Source organism: Dermacentor variabilis, chromosome 3 (assembly GCF_050947875.1).
Source record: "Dermacentor variabilis isolate Ectoservices chromosome 3, ASM5094787v1, whole genome shotgun sequence".
NCBI classification, from domain to species: Eukaryota; Metazoa; Arthropoda; class Arachnida; order Ixodida; family Ixodidae; genus Dermacentor; species Dermacentor variabilis.
In genome coordinates this window covers 143,914,588-143,927,726 of record NC_134570.1, presented here as the reverse complement: position 1 = coordinate 143,927,726, position 13,139 = coordinate 143,914,588, and the positions used below count along the sequence as shown (strand labels likewise).

General features: G+C 44.0%; 1 protein-coding gene across 1 annotated transcript in view; it reads right to left on the bottom strand.

The window, feature by feature from the left end:
- The window catches only part of LOC142574236 (uncharacterized), a 38,161-nt gene that overhangs the window by 15,008 nt on the left and 10,014 nt on the right, over nucleotides 1-13,139 (bottom strand). Inside the window, exon 3 of the mRNA XM_075683376.1 lies at nucleotides 9,812-9,900. Coding sequence (XP_075539491.1) covers nucleotides 9,812-9,900 — 89 coding nt within the window. The remainder of the gene's footprint in view (nucleotides 1-9,811; nucleotides 9,901-13,139) is intronic.

The following is a 13,139-nucleotide window of genomic DNA, read 5'->3' as shown; positions in this document are numbered from 1 at the left end:
ATGCTTGAAAATGTTCAAAATATGGCAGTTAGATTGGTAATAGGAAGTCATACTAAAAGGCTTTGTATTACTGATAGTAAGAGTAAGCTGCAGTGGCAGGATTTAAAAGACTAGGAAATCTCTTCAGTTAAAGTTATTTCACAGCATATACTGTTCCAAACATGTAGAGATAGAGAAATTCATATCATGCTATCATCATACCTCACAAGAGAGAGATTAGACTAAACAGGTTTATTAATTTCCTTTTACTTATAGGTGATGCCTCACATTTGTTTTTTCCTTAGACCAAAGTGACTGCAAGGTTTTTCCGCCTGCAAATGTTTGCATAGTTCTCAAAGATAATTCCCTCCCTGCTTTGTCTGCTTGATTTGAATGTAAGTTACATTACACAGAATGTATACCCCCCTGCAATGCCAGGACAGGCGAAGCAGGTACTAAATGAATAACCACAAAAGGATTTTGGAGCGAGCAAAAATGGCATGTGCAATAAAGATATGCGTAGATGTCCCGTTGGTGTTGCTGTCAAACAAGAAATTGTGATATCGAGAGACTGAGCAAAATAACGAAATGTGTGCGTGGCAAACTATAGCTGTCATTTGCGCCTTGATTGTGACTTAGCTTCCAAAAGAAGTTTTCTTTGTTTTGTCTTGTTCTTTTTCTGTTAAAATGTACTTTTTTCTTTGTTTACTTTTGTTTGGGTTTTTGTAGCTATATCATGTGCACATGTGACCAATAATGCCGTCTGGAAGTAAGTGGTGGCTGGCATTTCTCACTGCCTGTCGTTTGTTCAATGTGTGTACTAAAGTCAATAGAGCACCAACCAGTATAAACCAGTGTATTGAATTTGTTTTCTTGTTTTAGTATGAATGATCTGACTGGTTATGTGCCCAAATAAACAATTAGATTATGAAAACAAAGTTCATCAGAACATGTCATTCGTTTTACTTATAGTTACCCTATTTCAACTGCAGAACAAGTCATTTTGCGATTCTTAGTTCTGAACAGGTAAGAGCAGTGCTAAGGACACAAAGTGAGTCAACATAGATAAATGGCATGGTGCACTGTGCACTGACTGATAATTGATATGTTTTTGCAACAGACAAGCAAATAAATATCCAGTAACGCCTTGTCAAAGGCACGAAAGCACATAAAGAGGCAGGGGGTGGTCACATGCAAATGTGCCATGGTTGTAGGTTTGTTAACAAGCATGCCACTTTCCTGTAACTTCAAAAAACAGGTGCTGTACTGACGCATTCGTCTTTTTTTGCTGTTGTTATTTTGTGGGATTTGGTTAGTTTCTGGGTTAATGGTTACTGCTTTCGCTAACATGTTGCACTTGTGAAATTCGGGCCGTCATCTGCACTCTTTACAGTGTATGTACCCTAATGGTCACATTATAGTGGTGCTTAATCGTGAAGGCTCATTCAAATATAGACGTGTCTGCTCTACATATGCTTTTCTTCATGCCAAAGGAATAAGATATACTATGTTTGTGTCAGAAGGAAAGAAACTGAGACTGGTGTCTATTATTGCACATAAATCTACGCTTAGTTGCGTTAACATTTTCGCATAATTTCAACAACTTATTTGGGGCATTTCTGTAACATTCACTCTGGCTTATCCACTTAGGTGTAAGGAATAAAGGCAAAAAAGCAAAGCATTGCAGTGGATCTAACTTAATGCTCTTGATTCTTGTTACCTTCTTGGCAGCTTTCTTTTTGGAAAAGCATATGTACAAAAGCATGTTTGGACCAAATAGGCTGCTGTTTGCGAGGCTTTGCAAGCACCACTATAACGTGACAAAAGCAGTTTGTGGCCATTGGTTGTGCAAATTCTGGTGTAATGACACCACAAAAAGTAAACGAAGAAATATATGTACGCAAATGACACAAGCACCGGATCTCACTTCAAGCTTTAAAATAAGGAAGCAGGCAATATTTAATAAAAGGTGGAGACATGATGTGATAATACCTGTTAAAAGAAATTCTTTATGCAGTGCAACTAATGGATCAGTGATACATTTGTCCTTCTTTTTAAATGTTGCAAGCCACAATTACCTTTCATGTTGTCAGGTCGTAATACCTGGCTACAACGCAAGTTTTGTGGAACACAGGACTGCAGTCCCACTCTTTGCAGTATCTAACATCGTGTGAGGGAGGGTTGTTTCACGCAGATGACTCATACTCCCTCAATCTCCCTCATTTCGCATTAATAGAGCATCCCATCTGTCCGATGTAGGCACGGCTTTATGATGGCAGCAGACTACACAACGCTTGCGGCCTAGCTCACTAGATGCATATTGTGCTTCAAGCCACAGCCAACCTTTTCCTTTTTTTGGCTTCTGCCTTTTGTTACAGCACAAAACTCTCCTAGCAAGGGCCTGAGAAAACAATGATTTGTGCAACTAAATTAGGCATGAATATGGAATATAATGAATGAGATGATGAAGTAAAAAAGTGGTTGCAGTTGTTTCGTATGCATTTGTAATTTTCATGGGTAATTGTGTAGCTGGTTCCTACGTACAAATTTTTTTTTCTGTGAGACGTGGAGAGATTTGCTCTGATGAGAAAAAAAGACTGAAGCCAGGAAAACAAATCAATTTGTTTGTTGCATGCAGCACAATTTGCAGGCGGTGCACTGTGCAACGGAGGTTATGTACAGTCTGCCATTCCCATCCAGTCATGCTTGCATTGCATAGACACACATTGTAATAATTTGAGATTGAGGCTAATAAAGTTTGTGTGCAACAACTCTCATCCGCACATTGTGATGCACTGCAAAATAGATTGGTTCGTTCCTGTGTTCTTCAAAACTCGTAGCCAGAAATTATGAGCAGACGTACATAAGATAATTAAGCTTTGGAAGATTAGCATAAATAGGACAAATGCATCAGTCATTCTGAGTTACATTGCCTGAAGAATTTGTTTTTGAAATAATGACGTCACTTCATGTCACTACGTGTTGTATGTGATGTCTGTTTTGTTATTAAAGCCAGAGTTGAGGATAGGCGCTTGTGCCCTGCATGTCTTTGTCTTCGTTTGCTTCTGTGGTGTCATTACACCAGAATAAATCCATGGCAGGAGCTGCCAGTCCATGCATTTATACTACATTGGGCTCAGTACGGCTGGCGGCCTCAATGTGACGAGTTCGAAGTAGCAGTAAGTACTTCAGAAGGGCAGAATTTTGTGTCAGTTGGGGGTGCATATTACAGTATGGTGAAGCAATAGATGGAACAGTGTGAGGCGAGACAGGCAGGAAAGTGCTACAGACAACTGAAAGTTTACTGGAAAGTTTCACTGCAGCAGGACAATGCATGCATTATCCTGGTGCAGCGAAATTTGCCAATTTTCATAGTTGTCAGTAACACTAACCCATCTTCATTACACTTCACCGTACCCTAATAGCAGTAACAACAGCAATAAACTGACCCGAGCAATAATCAAAGCCCACAGAATTGACAAATTGTAAGAGAAATGTTTCAGTGCAACACGTTTTGCTAACTGACAAGTAAATCTGCAAACCAATGATCAGATGTATTTTTCATGCACATACATTATTACATACATACAACTGCTTCCTGCGTTGGTTTTTTTATGGCTTTTAGGAAGCATTTTAAGGTACGTAACTGTTTGTCTGTTCTAAAATTAAATCTGTTGTCTGCCAGTACTATGTGTCATTACTGTATAAGCCCTTACTTTGCCAGTGTCCTTCGCGCTGTTCGCAACTAAATATGAATAACCAGATAACCATTTTTTAATTTTCAGATTATGAAGAGAATACTCTTAATATGTATTTCATGAGAAAAATTTTCTCAATTTTAGGAAGAAGTCCGGCTGGCCCCAAGCCTGGTGTGAAATGAAGTGGCACTCTACATCAATTCATGTTTACTTGTCGTCATAGCCAGTCTGTTAGCTTAATTTTTGGTTCTTCCTATTGAATTCCCCAAAAAAGGTACCAACTCTCATTCATTGAAAAGAAATTTTTGCACTTGGGGACGCAGCCATGCACAAAGCCTTTGAGCTCATTAATATCTTTATTTTTGAAAGAAAGTGCAACACCTGCGTGGAGCAATAGGTTGAATAAGGCGAGGGTAAATGAAAACAATGGCGACATTAGTCATCAACAGTTGTCCAACAAAGGAAGTCTCACGCTGGAGCCAACATCTTTGCAAGGGAACCAAATGGCTCCAGCCCGAGACATTCGTTGTTCAACCTGGCAAGTCTCCTTGTCGAAGTATTTCCTCTAGCCTGAGACCTATATCCGTTCCACCACCCTCGACCAACAATACACCTATACATTTGGCAACCCATGGCAAGGTAACAAATTCACATTCAAAGAGAAGGTAGTGTGCACCCTGGAAAGTAGCATGAACAGTAATTTATTTACTTAATGAAATGCAGGTCTGCTATCCAATTACTTTATTTTGATCCCCATTTTATAATTGGACAGCATGGATCCTCAGGGAGAATAATAATTCGAAGCTCACACAATTTTGCTCCTTTATGTCCGTTAAATCCGTCCTGGTTGCTATACTATCAGCCCTGTCTGAAATTGCATTGCAGTGTTTTGAGTATGCATCCCACTTAAAGAATAGTTACACTTCTACCTCAGAATGTCTGCTACTGCGTTGCAGCCTCAATTTTATGTCTAGGTGGTGACTGTGATGCCATGTGCTTTTTAAATAAGACCAATATACTATTTGAAGTGCAATTAAATGCAATCCCAAATGACCTCAGCTCGGGGGATGACACAATTGGAGGCCAATGTGATAAGGAGGATTTGATTTCTGAAAGCAAGGCACTTAAACGTGAGAAAGCATGACTAATTTCGTCTAAAGATGCTGCTATTAGATATGATCAGGGAAGGTACTTGTTCGTGGCTGCATTTGCAACATGTTACATTGCTGGCTTTATATATTGCACTGGGTACAGTGAAATGTTGCTGCTTGCACAATATTCAACTAAACATTGTAGCCATGCCAAAGTGTCCATGCAGAACACAACTCATCCACTATTATGGTCTACAGTGGAATCTCGATAAACAAAAATCGCTTAAGCGAAACTGCCGCTTAAACAGGACACCATCCTGGTAGTTGGTTGGCTCTCTGGAATGTCTCTCAGAAATAGAACACCTGGTAAATGGAACCAATTTCCCTGGCCCCTTGAGGCTCCATTTAAAGAGCGCCCACTGTAAAAATATAGGGGGGATCCTGTTTGGAAGTTTCGCAAATCTAGTCGCAAACAAAACCGCATTTCAGTGGGAGCGAAATGCAAAAGCACCCGTGTACTTAGGCTTAGGTGCATGTTAAAGAACCTCAGGTTGTCCAAATTAATCTGGGGTTACTTGCTACGGCATGTCTCATGATCGGAAGGTGGGTTCTGGTTCGTAAAATACGATAATTTTTAATAGCTTGCTCTGAAATACATCCCAATAACTACACTAAATTATGTAGCTTGTTTGTGTGATGAGTCCCAATTTCTTAATTTAGTACTTTGACATTTATCATATTTGTGTGCTAGTCCATGCAAAATACCGCTGATCGGCCTCATTATACAAGCGTCTGTTAATTTGGAATGGCTTATTCAAGCAACTTAAACTTACAGCACAAACACCTAAGACGGACCACAAAAGGAAGATACGACACACACTGGCGCTAACTTCTTTATTTCTTCGTTGTCGATGCAATATAAACCCTAGGCCACACAACCGCGCAGGCACTCAGATTACATTACAGAGATCTGCCAAATTATCACGTACGCAAACGTAGGAAGTCAAATTCAGATGGGTGCAGGGACAAAGATATCTCACTGATGCAATTATCGCCTTGCCTTTTTATGTGGTAGGCCTCTAAGGCAAGCCACGCATGCTCATTCTTGCTTTTGCCAAGAATTGACGTCCCATCAAGTTGTGCCTCACAATTGTGCGAGAGTTTATATGCGCACCAAGGTGCGCTCCTCTATCTACATTTCTGTTTACTTTTGCGCGTGTTCCTCGAGTCGTTCATTGACGCAATGCCCTATCTAGCCAAGCTATGTCTTACCACATGAGAGTGGAATGGTATAAACCACGCCGACAGCGCGCGACACGTATAAAGCAGCATGCCGAATTTGGCATCCTCCTCTGCTCTCTCTGCAGATGTGGAAGCATAGCTCTAAAAGCTTGTTCGGCGCAGAAAATGCCAAAGGAACACTCTGCCTGCAAGCAACTGTCTTGAGTTGATAGATGACCTTATGTGTTTAAGGGACCACGCAGGGAACATGCGCAAAAAGTAAACAAAAATGTAGATGGAGGAGTGCACCTTGTTGCGCATATAAACCCTTGCAACAGTTGTGAGACACGACTTGATGGCACGTCGATTCTTGGCAAAAGCAAGAATGAGCATGTGCGGCTTGCCTTAGAAGCCTACCACATAAAAAGTCAAGGTGATAATTGCATCAATGACATATCTTTGTCCCTGCACCCATCTGAATTTGACTTGCTACGTTTGCATATGTGATAATTTGGTAGATCTCTGTAATGTAATCTGGGCGCCTGTGCAGTTGTGTGGCCTAGGGTTTATATATGCATAGACGATGAAGAAATAAAGAAGCCAGTTAGCGCCAGTGTGTGTCGTATCTGGCTTTTGTGGTCTGTCTTAGGTGTTTGCGCTGTAAGTTTAAGTTCAGAATTATGTTGTTGAATTATGAAGTTTTACTGTTAGTCAAGCAAGCTCAATATGTAGTCTGTGCAAAAGTGTGGAGTGTCAGTACAAAGTAACAATTCAAACACATGGCTCTGTAGTTACAGTTCAGTATGAAACGAGGTAAGATTTCTTAGCATTTCTTTCATTTACTAATTTCATTGTGTTAGGACATGTAGAATACTAGTAACTGGCATGCTTACAATGTACATTGTTCTTTTTTAAAATCCAGAAAATTGTTTTACTGGGGCAGAAATGTGCTTTCTTTTGGGCCCGGAAGTAAACGTACTATGTTTCTTACATTTGATGTCTAATAAATTTTCTTCACTGTCAGTGTGTGTCTCGTGCATTTTTCTTTCAGTAAGTAGCAACTGCTCTCGAAGGCGTTTGCTGGCCTCGGAGGCACTGCCGATAAGCTAGGACGACTGTATAAAAGCTTTGCAAGGAGGGGGCCTGTGATCAGCGAAAGGAAAGAAATGAAGACGTGCGGTGACTGGTTCATTCGCCATTGGACCACGTGTGCGCGTGACTTGGTCGACTCAGCGGTGGCCCTGTGCCGTCAATTGGACCACGTGTGGCGAGCCCGCGGCGAAATGCTTCGTGGCGGTACGCCGCGCCTATGCAGCAGCAGACGGAATACCGCAGGCCAAAGTGTCGGACGCCGGCGTTCGCTCCGAGCAGGTGCGACGCCTGCTCGGGTGGTAGCTCACGGACGGCCGAGTTCCCTTGAGCCTTGATTGCCAGCGTTCGACATTTCGGCCTGCGGTGCTCCGTCTGGTGCTGCGTAAGCGCGCGACCCGCGCCACCAAGCATTTCGCTACGTGCTTGCCGCACCTAAACTAAAATGCCTTTAATTCCTTCACAAAACTCCCATTGTACCTCCCTCCCAATCAAATGGGGCTGAAGTGGGCGTATTACGGTACCCCCGTTGTGTGCCCAAATAATGCCCATCAATGGGAGTTTTATCGTACGCCCTTTCAATGGGAGCAAAAAGATGTACAAAAGGGCATGCGCTAGAGGACAAGCAAAAAATGCCCATCTGGGTGTTTTTTTGTTTACAGTGTAGCTTCAGAGCTACCTTACGCTGAGGAAGCATCGAGGAAGCCTTCACCGAGGGTCCCTCAGTAAGGAAGCTTTCAGAGTGACATAAGGTGGCCTCACCGCAATGAAGGCTTTCTTACTGAAGTAAGGAACATTATATTGTTTGGCCCGTAGTCTGCGTCGTCTTCGTTTGTGTAAGCGGCGCTTGCCGGTGAAGACGAAATGGGGAGACACGTTTCTTCTTTCCTTCTTTTTCCTATCCTACCGCTCTCTCATTGCCAATCGATTTGTTTATTTTGTATATGCTTCAGGTAAGTTTTTGTTTGCATGGCGTAATAGGAGAGATTGATGCCTTTACGCGGCACCAGGTACAACTCGTCACCAAGAAAACATCATAAAGTCACTAAAGGGGATGCAAAGGACAATAAAGTATACGGCAATTATTCTTTCACCTCGGTGCTGGGGCCCTATAACGCAAATACTATTCACCCGCCGCGGTTGCTCAGTGGCTATGGTGTTAGGCTCCTGAGCACGAGGTCGCGGGATCGAATCCCGGCCGCGGCGGCCGCATTTCGATGGGGGCGAAATGCGAAAACACCCGTGTACCTGGATTTATGTCCACGTTAAAGAACCCCAGGTAGTCGAAATTTCCGGAGTCCTCCACTACGGCGTGCCTCATAATCGGAAAGTGGTTTTGGCAAGTAAAACCCCATAATTTTTTTTAAGAATACTATTCCAATATGTTTTTATTGCAATCTTCTGACGTCAAATTTGCGTAACCGCCGACGCAAGCATCGGGCGGTGACAAGCAGGGTTGTCTGAACAGACCAATCAAACGCTCTCCTTGTTTATAGGTCACTTTTGCTTGCTTTAAGAACGAATAGCATTGCCTACAATGAGCGGCTTCTCTTATCTAATTGGCTGACAAGAGGCGAGGAGCACACTCGATGTGGAGAGGGATTCGATGTGGCCGTGACAGTGCACTGAAAATCGATAACCGGACAGACAGGGTGGTGCCGGCGTCTGCGGTTGGTCCACTTTCCCTTACTTAGCTTAACGTGGCTGGCCGAAAATCGCGGCCGCATGCAACACAAGTTAAGAATGCCGCTAAATGGGATCTTCAGCATAGAAGAGTTGGCAGAGCGAGGTCGTCAACTTGCCGAAACTGCTTGAGAACGTCATACGGCTACGCAAAAAGTTTTATTCTGCTCAAATAAACCCACGCCCACCGGCAGGTGGGAGTAGCCAGTGCCTGAGCGATCGGCGACAGCCGTCTTTTCTTCCTTCTATAACTGGGCCGCCAGCGGCTATTCAGAAAAAAAATCAGTTTTGTTCGGCATATTAATGCATCTTTAATGCGGTCAGTTTTCGCGGTTTTGTGAAGTCGCGTGACGGGCAGGTGCACTAGCTGCAACCCGCAACCTTTCGACCAATAGGCCAGGGCTAATGGCGAAAAGATGTCGAATAAGAAACAACTATTTTTTTTTGTTCGGTTCAATGGTGCACAATCAGTGTGTACGCGTCTTATCAGATGGCGAGCTATCGCGGTTTTCGTGACGTCGCATGACAGACAGGCGAAGTAGGAGTGATTCGAAAAAGTTTTTGACTAATCGCGAAGGGCTGATTGCAGGATGGGAGAATAAAAGTTTGTAATAGCTGTACGTTATAGCGCCCCTGGTTTCTTCAGACTGGTGCTCGAGGTGCGAGGCATAGTTATTCTTTGCCGCAGTATTTTCGAAGCTGCTGAGAGCCAGAGAGGTCGGCTGGAAATCTGTTGGTCCGGGGCTCAAATACGCGTCGGTTGCGACGACTTTCATGAAGTAAAAATTCGGGAAATCCTTTGGGCATTCCACCGATCGTCAGTGATGGCAGCACACCAAACAAAAACGATTAGGGAACCGCGGTAGTTGTGAAATGTGTAGTTGATAGCGCATAATAATTTTCTGGCACAATGTTTTGAAGACGCATTCTGGGCTACGCAAGAACACACATATTCATCGACCAATTATTATCCTTCGTTAGCTCAGCTTTGGTAAATAAGACGCCAGTAGTTATTCCATGATCTGATCAGTTGTTCTTCACTATACTTACGAGGTTTGGGGAAATCCACAGTGCTGGTCGTCTTCCGAAACCACGCGGTCCAACTCTTCTGCGCCAACCTTCGCCGTGGTGTGGGTGTGCTAAGAGCATAGAAACGAAACGTGACTTGTCTTATAAATCATCAAGTATATGTAACGCGATGTTGGCTGATGTGTGTTCCACAATCACTCAGCGAGCATTTCAATCCCAAAAATTATTTTTTCATGAATTCAGCCCAAGAACGGCCTATTCGTCTTGATTAGCGTCTGTTTGCTTTAGGATAAAGTCATGAAAAAAAATTAAGTAACCTTGGTAAACATTTCGTCCAATACATTTAGGTTCATTGAACGGTGGTGTTATTACACGTGATACGAACACAGAAGGCTGTTAATATTCTGTATTTTCACCCACAAGCGACATCACGAATACGTTAGCATGACGGCACATATTTTGCACGTTTACACGGTTTTTACCACAAATATTTCTCAAATAAATAGAACCTTTGTCTTTGACTTGTTTAGAATATTTAAGGCATATCTGGTTAATCGATTTTCTATCAAGAAATCCTGGCCTTACACCACTAAAATCTAATCACTACACAGGTAGCTACTGTGGTACTTTGTGCGCATGTTACATGTTCCTCAAATGTTCTTGCTTACGAAGATAACACTCACAGTGAGACTGAAGCTCTTTTTATTGCATAAGCGGTACTTGCCAATGTATTTAAATGACAGTCGTTAGCCTTGTTTAAAAGAACGCTGCAACTCTTTTATAAATAGGTGAAAAAAAATGAGAACCAAGGAGAAGTCTTGAAATTTACGGAACTCCATTGTCACCGACACCCGGCAGTGCAGCGAAAACTCTGGGAGAGAGACAGAGGACCCCTCTCCTGATGGCACCATCAAAGCAGTTTACGTGCTTTGGGGCGTATGTCTTACCCACAACAGTAATCATTTGTGCACCTTTCCTCTCTCTAACGCTGCGCGCCCGGCACATCCAGGTTACGAACGGAGTGGGCATTATCAGCGTGGCATAGCATCTTCTGCAGAAAAGTAGCGAGCGCAGAGTTCCTAAAAACTCATTGCCCAAGGATTCCGTACAGATGGTTCACCAGCAAAGCTGAAATCTGTGGCCCCGGTATTTATGACTGCGTTAATCCAGATGTTTCATTAAACGGCCTCTTGGTAGGCTGCCGCATCCTCAGTACACAGTTGCTGCTTGCGTCTGGCTGCACGAGCCTGTTGTTGCGTTCGGGATGCAACATCGATACTGGTTCTGCTTGCGGTGTTGCTGATCGAAAGCTGTCTGCTCCTTAGGAGGACACATGGCGTGAGGCCAGCCCAATTCGGAGCCAGAGGGAAACTGCTGCTCACGCGCTCGGCTGCGACGCAGAGAAACGTGGTCACTACTGGCCGAACCAATCGCGCGCCACTGTTATCATTGTTTTCGTGTATACGCATGGGCTTGCGCCGGAGGAGTTGTCGGCGTACAGACGATAGACGGATGGACCGACGAAACTGCTATCCCTATACCGCTTCGCTCTAAAACATCCGTTGTCAGTGGACAGTGCTGTCATCAACGTGCAAGATAAATATTCCGCTGCAAGCAGGAGAAGGGTACAATATCGCATAAAAACTAGACACCTCATACTAAGTCTTTTAGGCCCCGTTTATTATGATTCGCCAATGACGTCATAATCAAGGTGGACTGTAGCTTATACGCGCCTCTCAATGAACAATTATTTCTCAACATCGGTCGCTCATATGCGTTAGGTTGCGCACGCATGCACACATCTCCAAACATCAAACAAACAGGCAAGCGGCACTTGGTAATGTGTATGACCTGCCCAGTTTCCGCTCCGGAGTCGCTGTCCGGTCCATTCGCTCGTTGCCATCCTCTCTCAAGGGTCACGCAACAAGCCAACGTGTGGCATTCAAAACGAGAAGTGTGGCACGCAGCTGGCTGCGAGCTCGCGCTGAGAATTGCTTCCTCGCTTTTCGCACATTCGTTGGCACGTAGTTATTGAAGTTTCCGAGAATCGCATTAAAGAGTCCAGTGCATTCATGGTGCAGCTCATAAAAGTGTTGGCGTAAAAGGCGTCCTTTGAAAAGTGGCACCTACCAAGCGGATTTGTGGCATATCCAGCTAATGTTTGGAAGTTCTGTCCTTGGAGAAGCCTTATGGCATGAGTTTGACTTCGCTCAGCATCAGAGAATATGAAGGGATCTTTTTGTCATTGCACAGCTGCATATTTCTCAGCAGCACGTACCTACAGATCCATGCTGGCGTCGAAGACGTCCATTGAAGAGCGGCGCGCGCCTATAAACACACACTCAGTCACCAAAGATGGTATCAAAGAGGCATTTTTGAACGAGCAGAGTAGCAGCCATCGTAATATTCCTCGGGCTCTTTTTATATACGTAGCGCCCCGGCGCGTGTGTCTCGTGCTTCGTGCTGCAAGCTGCGTGGTTGGAAGAAGAATAGAAAAGGTCTTTCTCTGCTCCTGCCAAAGGTCCGAACGTTTCTCAGGTCTCTCGCTCACCGACTCATACATTGTTGTAGTAGACCTAACCCCTATCGCTCTAATGTGGAGACCCAGATGTGACTGCACCGTGACCACAACGCCGTGGACGAGGCCACGAACAGAAGACTGACGACCAGTGCAGAGGGCCTCCTCACAGTGACGATTTCTTTTTGTCACAAAATCCTGCAGCCTGGTTTAATTAGGTGGAGGCCATCTTGGACCTTCGGTGCATTACGTCCCAGCACGCGAAGTTCCTGCACGCTGTCTTTGCATTCCCTACAAAGCAGGTTGAGGAGACCCAAGACGTTGTGAATGCATCTCAGTGACAACCGCTGTAAACACTTAAAAACGACGGTGCTGCTACTCAAATCCCTGTCTGTACGCAGGCGCAGCACTAAAGCTCCATACGATCCACTGTCCTGGACATCCGACACCGAAGAGTAATTCCACGCAGCCAAAAATGCATTGTCAGATGTCACACTTCTGGTGCAGCATCTACATGCTGCACTAATAATGCGCCTTATCACCGATACAGCTAGTCCAGCTGTCAGCAACGTTTTACAACCGCTCCAGCACAAGTCAGTTCAGTTCAATTTATTGTCCTTAAATCCCCAGAGGGGGTATTACAGAAGGGGTGGGTTTAACATAAGTTACACATTTGGTACACTTCATTAGTTATATTCAAAGTGATCAATCACACGCTGTAGGAATAAAGACAGGCAAGTGATGCTAACAATGTCAGCAGGAAGGCCGTTCCAGTCTTTAGCTGCTCGGGGAATGAACGAGGCGGAAAAATGAGTGGTTCGGGAACGCGGG